The sequence below is a fragment of the Salmo salar genome, chromosome ssa12 (genome assembly GCF_905237065.1).
Source record: "Salmo salar chromosome ssa12, Ssal_v3.1, whole genome shotgun sequence".
NCBI classification, from domain to species: domain Eukaryota; kingdom Metazoa; phylum Chordata; class Actinopteri; order Salmoniformes; family Salmonidae; genus Salmo; species Salmo salar.
This window is the reverse complement of record NC_059453.1, coordinates 15,748,271-15,768,181: the sequence shown is the minus strand read 5'-3', so window position 1 is coordinate 15,768,181 and position 19,911 is coordinate 15,748,271. Positions and strand designations below refer to the sequence as shown.

Below are 19,911 nucleotides of genomic sequence, written 5' to 3'. Positions count from 1 at the left end.
TGATGATGTTTCCAGTGCTTCATTTGTAAATTGGGAGGTTCCGGAACCAACAGTGAGCATGACAGGGGGAGTTCTGAGATACCAGAATGCCTGAGAAAAAACAACACCTTTTATAATAAATCCTTGCATGCATATCATCACATTTGCGTAGTGGCATAGAGCAGTAGAGTAGAGGCACTTACAGAAGTTGCACACACTGGGAACATGTTTAGTTGTTGAGGGTCCGGGAAAAGTCTGGCCTTTTATAAACTCATTTCATGCAATTCTGTAGATGACTGGAGACTGGCAGAATCTTTTTCAATAACTCACAAATGATGGACATTGCAGACTGCTTTGACCCTGACAAACTGAGAATCTGAGATCAATAAAAATCGACCTTGTCTTGTGCCCATCAATAGTCTAGACCTAGATGTGTGGAGACACAATGTGAGGAGGAAATTATAGTCCTAAAAATGCTTTCCAGTTTCACTGACTCACCTAATGATGCTCAGATCACTCACTGGTGATGGCCGATGTGTTCGTGCCAAAAGCCTCTCTCTCTCTCTCTTTACTATGTAAAACAATATTTCGAAGTTGATGAAATATTTTGTCCGCCTACAGCAGACAGATTAGTCTTCTGTTTTCTGCAGGAGACATTTGCTTTCCTACCTGTGTTTTCCTGCGATTTGTATTTGAAATATTGTGAAAGGCCTGTTTTGTCTGCATGCTGTCGTTCACTGACAGATTTGCAGAACATTCCTGACTGTAGGTCTTGTTATGGGCTACAATCCACAGCAAGGCAGTTTTTAAAAGAAGCTATTGATCGTCTGTGGCTTAATGATAGGCCTTCTCATGGTGTAGTAGGACATTCTGAATGGTTTCATTTCTTTCTGAACAGACAGCAGTAATTCTGTAATTTTGCCAAATGTATTTACATTTATCAGGGGTTCTGCAGCCTCTCCAGAACCCTTCAAGCGGTTATAATTCTGTAACTAAATAAATGATGAAGTGCAACGCAGGAGAGACGGGAGTTGCAGGCTCATGTCTATCAGAACAGAGAGAGGGAGAGAGAACATAGAAAGTGAATCTCATTCTAGTTCTGTGAGAGATACAGGCTTGCTTCTCACATTCGGCCCGAATCAATTATCAGGCCCGGCCCAAATCAACTATTAGGCCCGCCTCGAATCAACTATCAGGCCCGCCCCAAATCAACTATCAGGCCCGCCTCGAATCAACTATCAGGCCCCCCCCGAATCAACTATCAGGCCCGCCTCGAATCAACTATCAGGCCCCCCCCGAATCAACTATCAGGCCCGCCCCGAATCAACTATCAGGCCCGTCCCGAATCAACTATCAGGCCCGCCCCGAATCAACTATCAGGCCCGGCCCGAATCAACTATCAGGCCCGCCCCGAATCAACTATCAGGCCCGCCCCGAATCAACTATCAGGCCCCCCTCGAATCAACTATCAGGCCCGGCCCGAATCAACTATCAGGCCCGGCCCGAATCAACTATCAGGCCCCCCTCGAATCAACTATCAGGCCCGGCCCGAATCAACTATCAGGCCCGGCCCGAATCAACTATCAGGCCCCCTCGAATCAACTATCAGGCCCGGCCCGAATCAACTATCAGGCCCCCCTCGAATCAACTATCAGGCCCCCCTCGAATCAACTATCAGGCCCGGCCCGAATCAACTATTAAGCCCGCCCGAATCAACTATCAGGCCCCCCTCGAATCAACAATCAGGCCCGCCTCGAATCAACTATCAGGCCCAGCCCGAATCAACTATCAGGCCCGGCCCGAATCAACTATCAGGCCCCCTCGAATCAACTATCAGGCCCCCTCGAATCAACTATCAGGCCCCCTCGAATCAACTATCAGGCCCGGCCCAAATCAACTATCAGGCCCCCCTCGAATCAACTATCAGGCCCCCCTCGAATCAACTATCAGGCCCGGCCCAAATCAACTATCAGGCCCCCCTCGAATCAACTATCAGGCCCGGCCCGAATCAACTATCAGGCCCGGCCCGAATCAACTATCAGGCCCCCTCGAATCAACTATCAGGCCCGGCCCGAATCAACTATCAGGCCCGGCCCGAATCAACTATCAGGCCCCCTCGAATCAACTATCAGGCCCCCTCGAATCAACTATCAGGCCCCCCTCGAATCAACTATCAGGCCCCCCTCGAATCAACTATCAGGCCCGGCCCGAATCAACTATCAGGCCCCCCTCGAATCAACTATCAGGCCCCCCTCGAATCAACTATCAGGCCCGGCCCGAATCAACTATTAGGCCCGCCCGAATCAACTATCAGGCCCCCTCGAATCAACAATCAGGCCCGCCTCGAATCAACTATCAGGCCCGCCCCGAATCAACTATCAGGCCCCCCTCGAATCAACTATCAGGCCCGGCCCGAATCAACTATCAGGCCCGCCCGAATCAACTATCAGGCCCGTCCCGAATCAACTATCAGGCCCGCCCCGAATCAACTATCAGGCCCGCCCGAATCAACTATCAGGCCCGCCCGAATCAACTATCAGGCCCCCTCGAATCAACTATCAGGCCCGGCCCGAATCAACTATCAGGCCCGCTCGAATCAACTATCAGGCCCGTCCCGAATCAACTATCAGGCCCGCCCGAATCAACTATCAGGCCCGCCCGAATCAACTATCAGGCCCGGCCCGAATCAACTATCAGGCCCGGCCCGAATCAACTATCAGGCCCCCCTCGAATCAACTATCAGGCCCCCCTCGAATCAACTATCAGGCCCGGCCCGAATCAACTATCAGGCCCCCCTCGAATCAACTATCAGGCCCCCCTCGAATCAACTATCAGGCCCGCCCGAATCAACTATTAAGCCCGCCCGAATCAACTATCAGGCCCCCCTCGAATCAACAATCAGGCCCGCCTCGAATCAACTATCAGGCCCAGCCCGAATCAACTATCAGGCCCGGCCCGAATCAACTATCAGGCCCCCCTCGAATCAACTATCAGGCCCCCCTCGAATCAACTATCAGGCCCCCCTCGAATCAACTATCAGGCCCGGCCCAAATCAACTATCAGGCCCCCTCGAATCAACTATCAGGCCCCCTCGAATCAACTATCAGGCCCGGCCCAAATCAACTATCAGGCCCCCTCGAATCAACTATCAGGCCCGGCCCGAATCAACTATCAGGCCCGGCCCGAATCAACTATCAGGCCCCCCTCGAATCAACTATCAGGCCCGCCCGAATCAACTATCAGGCCCGGCCCGAATCAACTATCAGGCCCCCTCGAATCAACTATCAGGCCCCCTCGAATCAACTATCAGGCCCCCCTCGAATCAACTATCAGGCCCCCTCGAATCAACTATCAGGCCCGGCCCGAATCAACTATCAGGCCCCCTCGAATCAACTATCAGGCCCCCCTCGAATCAACTATCAGGCCCGGCCCGAATCAACTATTAGGCCCGCCCCGAATCAACTATCAGGCCCCCCTCGAATCAACAATCAGGCCCGCCTCGAATCAACTATCAGGCCCGGCCCGAATCAACTATCAGGCCCCCCTCGAATCAACTATCAGGCCCGGCCCGAATCAACTATCAGGCCCGGCCCGAATCAACTATCAGGCCCCCCTCGAATCAACTATCAGGCCCCCCTCGAATCAACTATCAGGCCCCCCTCGAATCAACTATCAGGCCCGGCCCAAATCAACTATCAGGCCCCCCTCGAATCAACTATCAGGCCCGGCCCGAATCAACTATCAGGCCCGGCCCGAATCAACTATCAGGCCCCCCTCGAATCAACTATCAGGCCCCCTCGAATCAACTATCAGGCCCCCCTCGAATCAACTATCAGGCCCGGCCCAAATCAACTATCAGGCCCCCCTCGAATCAACTATCAGGCCCGGCCCGAATCAACTATCAGGCCCGGCCCGAATCAACTATCAGGCCCCCTCGAATCAACTATCAGGCCCCCCTCGAATCAACTATCAGGCCCCCTCGAATCAACTATCAGGCCCGGCCCAAATCAACTATCAGGCCCCCCTCGAATCAACTATCAGGCCCCCCTCGAATCAACTATCAGGCCCCCTCGAATCAACTATCAGGCCCGGCCCAAATCAACTATCAGGCCCCCCTCGAATCAACTATCAGGCCCCCTCGAATCAACTATCAGGCCCCCTCGAATCAACTATCAGGCCCGGCCCAAATCAACTATCAGGCCCCCCTCGAATCAACTATCAGGCCCCCCTCGAATCAACTATCAGGCCCCCCTCGAATCAACTATCAGGCCCGGCCCGAATCAACATCTACTTTTTAACGTTACGTTTTTTTGTGGGGGGGGCAGGGTAATTAACAAAGAGGCAATTCAAATTGACTTTGAACACTTTTATAATAATTTTTACTTTGCAAAATGTGAAAATTATTTTTCATGCCACGAGAGGTACCTGATCCGGCTAAATAGGTTCTGGAACAAAACAGTCCAAAATGTAGAGGTGCCGGTTCCTGTTCTGGCAGGATCAAATTAAGCACTGGATGTTTCTGTCATGATGATGTTTCTGTCATGATGATGTTTCTGTCATGTTGATGTTTCTGTCATGTTGATGTTTCTGTCATGTTGATGTTTCTGTCATGATGATGTTTCTGTCATGATGATGTTTCTGTCATGTTGATGTTTCTGTCATGATGATGTTTCTGTCATGATGATGTTTCTGTCATGTTGATGTTTCTGTCATGTTGATGTTTCTGTCATGATGATGTTTCTGTCATGATGATGTTTCTGTCATGATGTTTCTGTCATGTTGATGTTTCTGTCATGTTGATGTTTCTGTCATGATGTTTCTGTCATGTTGATGTTTCTGTCATGATGTTTCTGTCATGATGATGTTTCTGTCATGATGTTTCTGTCATGATGTTTCTGTCATGTTGATGTTTCTGTCATGATGTTTCTGTCATGATGATGTTTCTGTCATGATGTTTCTGTCATGATGTTTCTGTCATGTTGATGTTTCTGTCATGATGTTTCTGTCATGTTGATGTTTCTGTCATGATGATGTTTCTGTCATGATGATGATGTTTCTGTCATGATGATGTTTCTGTCATGATGTTTCTGTCATGATGATGTTTCTGTCATGATGATGTTTTTGTCATGATGATGTTTCTGTCATGATGATGTTTCTGTCATGATGTTTCTGTCATGATGTTTCTGTCATGTTGATGTTTCTGTCATGATGTTTCTGTCATGTTGATGTTTCTGTCATGATGATGTTTCTGTCATGATGATGATGTTTCTGTCATGATGATGTTTCTGTCATGATGTTTCTGTCATGATGATGTTTCTGTCATGATGATGTTTTTGTCATGATGATGTTTCTGTCATGATGATGTTTCTGTCATGATGATGTTTCTGTCATGATGATGTTTCTGTCATGTTGATGTTTCTGTCATGATGATGTTTCTGTCATGATGATGTTTCTGTCATGTTGATGTTTCTGTCATGATGATGTTTCTGTCATGATGATGTTTCTGTCATGATGATGTTTCTGTCATGATGATGTTTCTGTCATGATGATGTTTCTGTCATGATGTTTCTGTCATGATGATGTTTCTGTCATGATGATGTTTCTGTCATGTTGATGTTTCTGTCATGTTGATGTTTCTGTCATGTTGATGTTTCTGTCATGATGATGTTTCTGTCATGATGTTTCTGTCATGTTGATGTTTCTGTCATGATGATGTTTCTGTCATGATGATGTTTCTGTCATGATGTTTCTGTCATGTTGATGTTTCTGTCATGATGATGTTTCTGTCATGATGTTTCTGTCATGTTGATGTTTCTGTCATGATGATGTTTCTGTCATGTTGATGTTTCTGTCATGATGATGTTTCTGTCATGATGATGTTTCTGTCATGTTGATGTTTCTGTCATGATGATGTTTCTGTCATGATGATGTTTCTGTCATGATGTTTCTGTCATGATGTTTCTGTCATGATGTTGTTTCTGTCATGACGACTCTCCTCCCTCCAGGATGCGGTGGTCCCCTATGTCATCCTGTGGCTCTGTGTGTCTCCATGGAGACCAGCACCTCCACCCCTTTACCCTCCACCTCCTGCCCTCCTCCCCAGCAGTGGTGCCCCTTCCTGGGCCGCTGCCTACCCCTAGCCAGCCCCTGCCACCCTGGATCCTGTGCCAACTGTACCCAGGCAGACACTCTGCCACCCGGGGCGCTGCGTCCTAGCTACAGCCTGGTGGATGAGGTGGTGGTTACACTGCCTGCTGGACCTGTTACACACATACTGGTGAGTGGATGGACAGATGCACACAGTCACACACACACACACACACACCAAATGAACACAATGATGAAAGAACAAAACACCTACAGTGATACACACAACTACACACAACAAACACAACTGGTACTTTTAAAACTTGCCTCCTCTCTCCTCCTCTCTTACCTCCTCTCTCCTCCTCTCCTTCCCCCTCAGATGAGGGAGCGTGTCGAGGACCTGCTGGTCTCCCCCGGCGACATCATCGGCCTGCAGCACGACGCCGGCCCCGCCTCCCTGCTCCGCTGCGACCCTTCACCCCAGTCGCCGTGGCGACAGCCAATCCTGGCCCTCAACCAATCTGACTGGCTGTGGGCCAACTCCAACCAATCAGAAGGTTCCGTGGACCTGGACCAGAGCGTTGAAATAACCCTGGAGGATGTTCGAGGAGGAGGCTGGGCTGTGGACATGGTCTGCCCGATCAGGGTGCTCTACGTTGGGCATAGTGAGACCCAGCTACAGGGGTCCCAGCTCTCCTCCGGCCTCCCCCAGCCGGGGCTCTATAGCCTGGAGGTGACCTCCGACGATCCTGCCTTCCCCGTCACGGCGTCATGTCCCGTCCGCGTGGTCCCTCCCCTGGGCCTCACCGTCCTCCACCCCCCCTCTCAGAACGGAACCTACTACTTCAGGTAATGTGTTGTGTTGTGTTGTGTTGTGTTGTGGTGTGGTGTGGTGTGGTGTGGTGTGGTGTGGTGTGGTGTGGTGTGGTGTGGTGTGGTGTGGTGTGGTGTGGTGTGGTGTGGTGTGGTGTGGTGTGGTGTTGTGTTGTGTTGTGTTGTGTTGTGTTGTGTTGTGTTGTGTTGTGTTGTGTTGTGTTGTGTTGTGTTGTGTTGTGTTGTGTTGTGTTGTGTTGTGTTGTGTTGTGTTGTGTTGTGTTGTGTTTGATTGGATTGGATTGGATTGGATTCATAAATGACTTTATTAATATTCTGTCTTGTATAATTCTGTTTATTGTAATGATATTATCAGTACCATTTCACCTGGTCAAATTCCTGGCACATGTGAATTAATGTACTTGGCAAATACAAATGATTGTGATTGTGATCCAGGCCCAACCAGACGGTGGTTCTGCTCCGGGTCCACTCCCAGTACGGAGCCAAAGTCCACTGGCAGGGAAGCAACCAGAGTGTCCTCTTCCAGGACCACTGCCCCCCTGACTTCCTGCCCACTGTGGGGGAGTGTAGAGGGGCAGGCAGGGCAGGAGAACCAGGGAGAGGGGGGGAGGACCAGAGCCACAGTCTGTTTGCGGTGATAGATCTGGGGCTAGGGGAGGAGAGGGGGCCGGTGGTGGTGAATCTGTCAGCACACAGGTCAGATATCTCTATGATTCTATACATCCCTACACTGAAAAAAGGGTGCGTTCTAGAACTTAAAAGGGATCTTCGGCTGTTCCAATAGGAGAACCCTTTGGTCCAGGTAGAACCCTTTTGTTCCATGTTCCACAGAGGGTTCTACATGCAACCCAAAATGTTTCTACCCTGGAAACAAAAAGGGTTCCACCTGGAACCAAAAAGGGTTCTGCTATGAGGACAGTGAAGATCCCTTCTGGAACCCTTTTCTCTAAGAGTGTATCTGCATACAGTATATCTACATACAGTATATCTACATACACTATATCACATACAGTATATCTACATATAGTATATCTACATATAGTATATCTACATACAGTATATCTACATACAGTATATCTACATACACTATATCACATACAGTATATCTACATACAGTATATCTACATACACTATATCACATACAGTATATCTACATATAGTATATCTACATATAGTATATCTACATATAGTATATCTACATACACTATATCACATACAGTATATCTACATACAGTATATCTACATACACTATATCACATACAGTATATCTACATATAGTATATCTACATACAGTATATCTACATACACTATATCACATACAGTATATCTACATACAGTATATCTACATACACTATATCACATACAGTATATCTACATATAGTATATCTACATATAGTATATCTACATATAGTATATCTACATACACTATATCACATACAGTATATCTACATACAGTATATCTACATATAGTATATCTACATACACTATATCACATACAGTATATCTACATACAGTATATCTACATACACTATATCACATACAGTATATCTACATATAGTATATCTACATACACTATATCACATACAGTATATCTACATATAGTATATCTACATACACTATATCACATACAGTATATCTACATACAGTATATCTACATACACTATATCACATACAGTATATCTACATATAGTATATCTACATATAGTATATCTACATACACTATATCACATACAGTATATCTACATATAGTATATCTACATATAGTATATCTACATACAGTATATCTACATACACTATATCACATACAGTATATCTACATATAGTATATCTACATATAGTATATCTACATACAGTATATCTACATACACTATATCACATACAGTATATCTACATATAGTATATCTACATATAGTATATCTACATATAGTATATCTACATACACTATATCACATACAGTATATCTACATATAGTATATCTACATATAGTATATCTACATACACTATATCACATACAGTATATCTACATACAGTATATCTACATATAGTATATCTACATATAGTATATCTACATACACTATATCACATACAGTATATCACATATAGTATATCTACACACAGTGTATAACATACAGTATATCTACATACAGTGTGATTGTACAGTATATCTACATACAGTATATCTACATACAGTGTATAACATACAGTATATCTACATACAGTATATCTACATACAGTGTGATTGTACAGTATATCTACATATAGTATATCTACATACACTATATCACGTACAGTATATCACATATAGTATATCTACATACAGTGTATAACATACAGTATATCTACATACAGTGTGATTGTACAGTATATCTACATACAGTATATCTACATACAGTATATCACATACAGTGTATCTACATATAGTGTATAACATACAGTATATCTACATACAGTGTATTTCATACAGTATACCTACATACAGTATATCTACATACAGTGTGATTGTATAGACAGTATATCTACATACAGTATATCTACATACAGTATATTACATACAGTGTGATTGTATAGACAGTATATCTACATACAGTATATCTACATACAGTGTATATCATACAGTATACCTACATACAGTATATCTACATACAGTGTGATTGTATAGACAGTATATCTACATACAGTATATCTACATACAGTATATCTACATACAGTGTGATTGTATAGACAGTATATCTACATACAGTATATCTACATACAGTGTGATTGTATAGACAGTATATCTACATACAGTATATCTACATACAGTATATCTACATACAGTGTGATTGTATAGACAGTATATCTACATACAGTATATCTACATACAGTGTGATTGTATAGACAGTATATCTACATACAGTATATCTACATACAGTATATTACATACAGTGTGATTGTATAGACAGTATATCTACATACAGTATATCTACATACAGTATATCTACATACAGTGTGATTGTATAGACAGTATATTAGTCTGTTAGGGAAGCTAACACAAGTCTTTAAGTTTCAATGTTGCTCATCACGTGTGTGTGTGTGTGTGTGTGTGTGTGTGTGTGTGTGTGTGTGTGTGTGTGTGTGTGTGTGTGTGTGTGTGTGTGTGTGTGTGTGTGTGTCCACAGCGAGGTGACGGAGGCCAGTCTCAGCCTGTTGGTCGGGGTGGAGGAACCTCTGAGAGGTCTGGTGGTCCAGCCTCATCCCAGACACAGAGTCCTCATGGAATCAGTCGTGGTGAGTTCAATGTGTGTGTGTGTGTGTGTTGGGGGTGTGTTGGGTGTGTTTGTGTTGGGTGTGTTTGTGTTGGGGGTGTGTTGGGTGTGTTTGTGTTGGGGGTGTTTGTGTTGGGGGTATGTTGGGTGTGTTGGGTGTGTTTGTGGTATGTTGGGTGTGTTTGTGTTGGGGGTGTGTTGGGGGTATGTTGGGTGTGTTTGTGTTGGGTGTGTTTGTGTTGGGTGTGTTTGTGTTGGGGGTATGTTGGGTGTGTTTGTGTTGGGGGTATGTTGGGGGTGTTTGTGTTGGGGGTATGTTGGGGGTGTTTGTGTTGGGGGTGTGTTGGGTGTGTTTGTGTTGGGTGTGTTTGTGTTGGGGGTGTTGGGTGTGTTTGTGTTGGGGGGTGTTGGGTGTGTTTGTGTTGGGGGTATGTTGGGTGTGTTTGTGTTGGGTGTGTTTGTGTTGGGGGGTGTTGGGTGTGTTTGTGTTGGGTGTGTTTGTGTTGGGGGTGTGTTGGGTGTGTTTGTGTTGGGGTGTGTTGGGTGTGTTTGTGTTGGGGTGTGTTGGGTGTGTTTGTGTTGGGGGTGTGTTGGGTGTGTTTGTGTTGGGTGTGTTTGTGTTGGGGTGTGTTGGGTGTGTTTGTGTTGGGGGTGTGTTGGGTGTGTTTGTGTTGGGGTGTGTTGGTTGTGTTTGTGTTGGGGGTGTGTTGGGTGTGTTTGTGTTGGGGTGTGTTGGGTGTGTTTGTGTTGGGGGTGTGTTGGGTGTGTTTGTGTTGGGGGTGTTGGGTGTGTTTGTGTTGGGGTGTGTTGGGTGTGTTTGTGTTGGGGGTGTGTTGGGTGTGTTTGTGTTGGGGTGTGTTGGGGGTGTTTGTGTTGGGGGTGTGTTGGGTGTGTTTGTGTTGGGGTGTGTTGGGGGTTTTTGTGTTGGGGTGTGTTGGGTGTGTTTGTGTTGGGGGTGTGTTGGGTGTGTTTGTGTTGGGGTGTGTTGGGGGTGTTTGTGTTGGGGGTGTGTTGGGGGTGTTTGTGTTGGGGGTGTGTTGGGTGTGTTTGTGTTGGGGGTGTTTGTGTTGGGGTGTGTTGGGTGTGTTTGTGTTGGGGGTGTGTTGGGTGTGTTTGTGTTGGGGTGTGTTGGGGGTGTTTGTGTTGGGGGTGTGTTGGGTGTGTTTGTGTTGGGGTGTGTTGGGTGTGTGTGTGTTGGGTGTGTGTTGGGTGGGTGTGTGTGTGTTGGGGGTGTGTTGTGTTTGTGTGTGTTGGTGGTGTGTTGCGGTGTGTTGGGTGTGTTTGTGTTGGGGGGTGTGTTTGTGTTGGGGGGTGTGTGTGTGTTGGGTGTGTGTGTGTTGGGGGGGGGTGTGTTGGGGGGTGTGTGTGTGTTGGGTGTGTGTGTGGTTGGGGGGGTGTGTGTGTTGGGTGTGTGTGTGTTGGGTGTGTGTGTGTTGGGGGGGTGTGTGTGTTGGGTGTGTGTGTGTTGGGTGTGTATGTGTTGGGGTGTGTGTGTGTTGGGTGTGTGTGTGTTGGGGGGTGTGTGTGTGTGTGTTGGGTGTGTGTGTGTGTGTGATCTCCTCTCTGTGTGTTCCAGAGCTATACTGCTGCTGTAGAGGGAGGTTCCAACCCAACCTTTAAATGGACAGTGGATGATAAGCCCTACTTCACCTACTACAACACAGTGCTGAACATTATATACCAGAACCCAGCTGTCTACAAACTATCGGTGAGACACACACACACACACACACACACACACACACACACACACACACACACACACACACACACACACACACACACACACACACACACACACACACACACACACACACACACAATACAACATAGATGACACTGACATGGGCCCCTGCCTTGGTTGATGCTGGTTTGGTGTTGGTTAAAGCTAGGTGGTAAAGCTAAGCTAATGTCTAGCTACTTTGATCTTTGATATCCATGTACTGCTGCTTTTGGCATCAGTTTTCACCAGATCTCAAAGGACACTCCCCACCAACTCATCCACCACTTCTGTGCAACACCAGCATGACAAATACAAAGAGTTCAAATCCTAGATCTGTAGTTATGGGAAATCTCTACCTCAGAAATGTGATGGGAAACCTTGCCTTCATAACAGAGTTATAACAGAGTTATGAAGAACGTGCCGTAAGCTCCGTCCACAGCTAGCTTGAAATGTCACCCATGGAACTATCCAATTGGTACCTTTTTGTAGAGCTCAATTGGTTGGTACGTTGTCAAGGATGGTGGTCACGTGTGTTTTGAATCAGAGGAAGACTGGTTGGATCTCGGTATGGGGACCGGGACAGTAGAGGAAGATATACCGTGTGTTTTGAATCAGAGGAAGACTGGTTGGATCTCGGTATGGGGACCGGGACAGTAGAGGAAGATATACTGTGTGTTTTGAATCAGAGGAAGACTGGTTGGATCTCGGTATGGGGACCGGGACAGTAGAGGAAGATATACTGTGTGTTTTGAATCAGAGGAAGACTGGTTGGATCTCGGTATGGGGACCGGGACAGTAGAGGAAGATATACCGTGTGTTTTGAATCAGAGGAAGACTGGTTGGATCTCGGTATGGGGACCGGGACAGTAGAGGAAGATATACCGTGTGTTTTGAATCAGAGGAAGACTGGTTGGATCTCGGTATGGGGACCGGGACAGTAGAGGAAGATATACCGTGTGTTTTGAATCAGAGGAAGACTGGTTGGATCTCGGTATGGGGACCGGGACAGTAGAGGAAGATATACTGTGTGTTTTGAATCAGAGGAAGACTGGTTGGATCTCGGTATGGGGACCGGGACAGTAGAGGAAGATATACTGTGTGTTTTGAATCAGAGGAAGACTGGTTGGATCTCGGTATGGGGACCGGGACAGTAGAGGAAGATATACCGTGTGTTTTGAATCAGAGGAAGACTGGTTGGATCTCGGTATGGGGACCGGGACAGTAGAGGAAGATATACCGTGTGTTTTGAATCAGAGGAAGACTGGTTGGATCTCGGTATGGGGACCGGGACAGTAGAGGAAGATATACCGTGTGTTTTGAATCAGAGGAAGACTGGTTGGATCTCGGTATGGGGACCGGGACAGTAGAGGAAGATATACCGTGTGTTTTGAATCAGAGGAAGACTGGTTGGATCTCGGTATGGGGACCGGGACAGTAGAGGAAGATATACTGTGTGTTTTGAATCAGAGGAAGACTGGTTGGAGCTCGGTATGGGGACCGGGACAGTAGAGGAAGATATACCGTGTGTTTTGAATCAGAGGAAGACTGGTTGGAGCTCGGTATGGGGACCGGGACAGTAGAGGAAGATATACCGTGTGTTTTGAATCAGAGGAAGACTGGTTGGATCTCGGTATGGGGACCGGGACAGTAGAGGAAGATATACTGTGTGTTTTGAATCAGAGGAAGACTGGTTGGATCTCGGTATGGGGACCGGGACAGTAGAGGAAGATATACCGTGTGTTTTGAATCAGAGGAAGACTGGTTGGATCTCGGTATGGGGACCGGGACAGTAGAGGAAGATATACCGTGTGTTTTGAATCAGAGGAAGACTGGTTGGATCTCGGTATGGGGACCGGGACAGTAGAGGAAGATATACTGTGTGTTTTGAATCAGAGGAAGACTGGTTGGATCTCGGTATGGGGACCGGGACAGTAGAGGAAGATATACCGTGTGTTTTGAATCAGAGGAAGACTGGTTGGAGCTCGGTATGGGGACCGGGACAGTAGAGGAAGATATACTGTGAGCAGCACACTGGTATCGGTTTCACCTTTATAAACCCCCAGTAGTGCTGTTAGTATCTTGACATAGGACTTTGTGAAAGCTGACTCTCATAAAGGACAATAAACAATCAATCCATCAATGAATCAACGGATAAGGGGGAGCTCTCATCCCCCTGTCCACCAGCCATATGGAACAGACACCTGCTGGGATTAGGTAGAAGCAGAGAGAGATATGTGGAGAGTTGGGCCAACTTTTAGATTTTGGAATGTTCTAGACATTCCGTTACATAGCATTGTTTAAATATTCCCCATGTAATGTTAATGGGGAGTTAAGGTGGCTGCCGTAGAATGTTGACCTGTAAATACATCACAATGCAGAAACCTCAATACTGAAGTAGCTATCAATCAATCAACCAGTCAATCTCCTCCTATCCTACAGGTGACGGCGATGAACCATGTGAGCAACCTGACGGACCACTTCAACGTGACGGTCGACCGTATGAACCCCATGGTCAACCTCACGGTCACCGGCGTGCCTGGCGTGGTCACGCAGGGCTCGGACCAGTTCCTGACCACCTCTGTGGTCCTGGATATGTCCGTGGACGCCACCTTCCGGTAGGTTGTAGTGTGTGAGAGACACGCGCGCACACACACGCACGCACGCACGCACACACACACACACACACACACACACACACACACACACACACACACACACACACACACACACACACACGCAAGCACGCACACCAACACACACCAACATATCATAAACACAGACCAATCCAAGCTCATGCTTAGACTGTCTCCTATACATGTATACATCTCTCTGAGACTGTCTCCTATACATGTATACATCTCTCTGAGACTGTCTCCTATACATGTATACATCTCTCTGAGACTGAGACTGTCTCCTATACATGTATACATCTCTCTGAGACTGTCTCCTATACATGTATACATCTCTCTGAGACTGTCTCCTATACATGTATACATCTCTCTGAGACTGTCTCCTATACATGTATACATCTCTCTGAGACTGAGACTGTCTCCTATACATGTATACATCTCTCTGAGACTGTCTCCTATACATGTATACATCTCTCTGAGACTGTCTCCTATACATGTATACATCTCTCTGAGACTGTCTCCTATACATGTATACATCTCTCTGAGACTGAGACTGTCTCCTATACATGTATACATCTCTCTGAGACTGAGACTGTCTCCTATACATGTATACATCTCTCTGAGACTGTCTCCTATACATGTATACATCTCTCTGAGACTGTCTCCTATACATGTATACATCTCTCTGAGACTGAGACTGTCTCCTATACATGTATACATCTCTCTGAGACTGTCTCCTATACATGTATATATCTCTCTGAGACTGTCTCCTATACATGTATACATCTCTCTGAGACTGTCTCCTATACGTGTATACATCTCTCTGAGACTGTCTCCTATACATGTATACATCTCTCTGAGACTGTCTCCTATACATGTATACATCTCTCTGAGACTGTCTCCTATACATGTATACATCTCTCTGAGACTGAGACTGTCTCCTATACATGTATACATCTCTCTGAGACTGTCTCCTATACATGTATACATCTCTCTGAGACTGTCTCCTATACATGTATACATCTCTCTGAGACTGAGAATGTCTCCTATACATGTATACATCTCTCTGAGACTGAGACTGTCTCCTATACATGTATACATCTCTCTGAGACTGTCTCCTATACATGTATACATCTCTCTGAGACTGTCTCCTATACATGTATACATCTCTCTGAGACTGTCTCCTATGCATGTATACATCTCTCTGAGACTGAGACTGTCTCCTATACATGTATACATCTCTCTGAGACTGTCTCCTATACATGTATACATCTCTCTGAGACTGTCTCCTATACATGTATACATCTCTCTGAGACTGTCTCCTATACATGTATACATCTCTCTGAGACTGAGACTGTCTCCTATACATGTATACATCTCTCTGAGACTGAGACCGTCTCCTATACATGTATACATCTCTCTGAGACTGTCTCCTATACATGTATACATCTCTCTGAGACTGTCTCCTATACATGTATACATCTCTCTGAGACTGTCTCCTATACATGTATACATCTCTCTTAGACTGTCTCCTATACATGTATACATCTCTCTGAGACTGTCTCCTATACATGTATACATCTCTCTGAGACTGTCTAGCTGCCTCTCCTTTCCCCGCTCCCTATTTTTTCTTTCTCTCTCTCTTTAACACATGCATGACGCGAGCTCACACACACACACACACACACACACACACACACACACACACACACACACACACACACACACACACACACACACACACACACACACACACACACACACACACACACACACACACACACACAGACAGAGACACACAGACAGAGACACACACAAACACACACACAGTCTCTGTGTTGATAATGGCAGGGTTTTGATTTACAGTCTTGTGGTTAGAGCAGATTGCTGACAGGAATGTTCCCCTCCGTTTCTCTCTCTCCTTCCCTCTCTCTCCACTCTATCATTTTACCTCCATCTCCCTCCTTCCCTCCTTCCCTCAGTCTCTCTTCACTCTCTTGTTCATCTCAGTGAGCGATCCAGAGTTTCCACTCCTCTCTCTCCAAGCCCTCCACTGCTTCTCAGACACTAGTTTGTGTGTGTGTGTGTGTGTGTGTGTGTGTGTTCTGTTTGACTGGATTGATTGTATTGACAACATTGTGCCCTGTCCCCCAGGTGGTCGTTTGGAGACGGAGGTTACCAGGAGTATGACTTTAAACCTCCATACAACTCCTCCCTGTTCCCTCCCCTACCAGACTCCCCTACACAGGTGCTCCTGCCCAACAAAGTCAAATACAAGTACCCCCAGCCAGGTCTGTTAATCCACCTCTATACTGGTTCATAGTATTCATGCTATATTTACAGTATATTATTTAAAAACAGCTGGTTTTACAGAAATCCCGGTTAGAAGATTACCGGATTCAGGAGGAAATAAGTAGGAAATCTAGAATCCTCCAACCTGCATCTCTGGAAAACCGGGGAATTTTGGGAATGTTACCAGGATTTATCAACCCTATCTGGGAGTGTCACTGGGAATGTCTTGTTACATTTTGGAAAAGAGGACAATGTCATGCTTTCTCTTTCCCCCTGGCCTCCCTGTCTCTCTGTAGGAGTGTACACCGTCCTGGTGTCTGTGTCTAACCATTACGAGAACAGAACCCAGCGCATCGACATGCACGTCTACAGTGTCCTTACCCACGTCGACATAGAAACAGAGCCGCGCCTCCTCCAGGCCGGCCAACCAGCAGCTTTTGAGGCTCACGCCTTGCCCTCGGCCTATGGCATCGTCTATACGTGGGATTTTGGCGATGGCTCCGCCTCCCGGGAGGGGCCTCAACGTCGGGTCAACCACACCTACGGGGTCGGCCACAGTGGCGTCCACAACGTGTGTGTGTCCGTGAATAATACCATCAGCTGGACGGAGGCCTGCGCTGAGATGTTGGTGTACGAGGAGATTAAAGGGTTAACGGCGACCTCCTCCGCCCCGACCGAGCTCAACACCCCGACGATGGTCTCTGCACACCTGGAGGCAGGTAACAACGTCACCTGGAGCTTCGACATGGGCGACGGGTCCGTGGTGACGACGGCGGGTTCCGAGGTTCCGCACACCTACGTGAAAGACGGGAACTACACGGTGAACGTGACGGCGTGGAACGCGGTGAGCGCCCGCTGGACCCTGGTACCTGTCCAGGTGTTCGTGCTGCAGGTGGTGAGGCTGGAGCCGGCGGGCTGCGTCCAGGAGCTGACCCAGGTCGACTTCCAGGCCTTCGTTTCGGGGAATGCCTCCTCTCACCTGTATGAGTGGAGCTTCGGGGACGGGACCCCCAACCAGACACACCGGGGCAGCCCCAGGATCAGCCACTCCTACTGGGGCAGCGGGGACTACCATCTCTCCTTGCTGCTGTCCAGCGGCGTCAACAAGGCCAACTTCTTTGCGTGGGTGTGCGTCCAGCCGGCGGTGTCCAACGTGACCCTGACCCCAGAGAAGAGGAACTTCAGACTGGGGGAGGAGAGCCGGTTCAGGGCCAGCGCCTGGCCAGACTTCGACTACACCTACCTATGGGATTTTGGGGTGATTGACGACTCTACACCTGTCCAGGGCCATAAGGACATGGTGTTCACCTATAAAAACCCTGGTCAGTACCTGGTGACGGTCACTGTGTCCAACAACATCTCCTGCAGTAACGACAGCGTCCTGATTCAGATCCAGCGGCCGGTAGGTCTGGTTCTGATTCAACATAACGGGACTAGATCCAATAACCTGACTCTGAGGGAGGTGTACCTCTTCACCACCTCTTCGCTGGCGCCCGCCAGCCTCTACACCTGGGATTTCGGCGACGGAATGCCCCTCACCCCTGGGCCGAACGTGACACACGCCTACAACGTCTCTGGAGACTTCAATGTCACGCTGACGGCGGCAAACCCGGTGAGCAGCAACCACACCCGGGTTGCCGTGGCGGTCCTGGCACCCATCCGCGGCCTGGTGGTCAACGCTGATCGGGTCAACGTCCCCATAAACGCCACAGTCAACTTCAAGGCTCACCTCGAGGAAGGCGACGGCGTGCGGTTTTCGTGGAACCTGTGTGACGGCTGCACGCCCAGGCTCCAAGAATGGAAGACTCATTACACCTTCCGGTCGGTGGGGACGTACAACGTCATCGTCACGGCAGAGAGCGACGTGGGCTCAGCCCAGGCCAGCGTATACATCTACGTGCTGCGGGAGCTGGAGGGGCTGCAGATCCAGCCTGAGGAGGAGATGGGGGGTGAGCGGGGGTGCTGCTACGCTACGAACCGCGTGCTCCACCTCCAGGCCGCGCTGAGGGAAGGGACCAACATGTCCTTCAGCTGGAACCTCCTCAGGGAGCTGGCGCCGGTCAGCACTGCGCTCAACCTCAGCGGGAAGACCATCCCGGTCAACTTCTCCACCCCTGGTCCCTGTGACGTCTTCCTGCGGGCCACCAACCTCCTCGGAACGCTCACGGTGAACAGAACCATCCAGTTCCTCGATCCGGTTGGAGAGCTGTACCTGGAGACCAGCGTCAACCCCGTGGCGGTCAACTCCTCCACTAACCTGACGGTGTTGGCCAGTAAAGGATCGGACCTGCAGTACCGGTGGTCGGTTGATGAGGGCGCTCTAGGCTGGAATGAGCCCTCTGTGGTTCATTGGTTCACTGGTCCAGGAATGAAGGTCGTTACCGTGGAAGTGTCCAATGAGGTCAGCGCCGAGACGGTGTCGAAGTTCATTGACGTCCAGGAAGTGGTAACGGGAGTGACGTTCTCGACTAACGTCACGGAGCAGAACTTTGTGGCCACCGGCGTCAATGTCTCCCTCCATGGAGAATTAAGGACCGGCACCAACGTATCTTGGACCTGGCTGTTGCTGGGCAGAACAGAAATGGGGCGGAGGGTGTCCCACGTTTTCCAGGAACCAGGGCCGTTCACCGTTATGCTAAACGCTACCAACGACGTTAGCGGCGAGGGGTTTTCCAGAGAGTTGACGGTACAGGATAAGATTCAGGGGTTGGAGCTGAGGGCCAGTAAGAGGATCGCGGCGGTCGGGGAGAGGGTGGAGTTTACCATCGCCAAGGCGTCAGGGACGAATGTCAGCTTCATCCTCAGCATCTGCGGAGACTCGACCGTGATCAGCCTCAACCAGACCTACGTTCACCAGTTCAGCCGGGTCGACACCTACATGGTAAACCTGTCCGCACACAACCAGGTGAGATACAGGACTTCCAGGGGAGAATGCTATGTATCGTGTTTACATTACATTTTTTCTATTAACAATTTATTTTTATTAAGCATTTTAATATCGTTGTAGTTGATAAAAATTTTTAGAACTCAATACAATTTTTTTACATATATTGTCATATGTTATGCTAGTTGATGTTTGTTGTGTTTTTCTTTGTCTTGTTTTACCGTAATCTCATCATTT

The 19,911-nt window shown here is 47.7% G+C and overlaps 1 protein-coding gene across 4 annotated transcripts in view; it reads left to right on the top strand.

The window, feature by feature from the left end:
• Positions 1–19,911, top strand: part of LOC106591398 (polycystin-1) — a 208,500-nt gene that overhangs the window by 72,301 nt on the left and 116,288 nt on the right. For all 4 annotated transcript variants that reach the window (XM_045690822.1, XM_045690823.1, XM_045690824.1 and 1 more), the window contains exons 13-20: positions 5,985–6,256; positions 6,446–6,915; positions 7,336–7,596; positions 10,059–10,167; positions 11,722–11,853; positions 14,308–14,483; positions 16,653–16,789; positions 17,087–19,695. In XM_045690822.1, the coding sequence (XP_045546778.1) occupies positions 5,985–6,256; positions 6,446–6,915; positions 7,336–7,596; positions 10,059–10,167; positions 11,722–11,853; positions 14,308–14,483; positions 16,653–16,789; positions 17,087–19,695 (4,166 nt within the window). The remainder of the gene's footprint in view (positions 1–5,984; positions 6,257–6,445; positions 6,916–7,335; positions 7,597–10,058; positions 10,168–11,721; positions 11,854–14,307; positions 14,484–16,652; positions 16,790–17,086; positions 19,696–19,911) is intronic.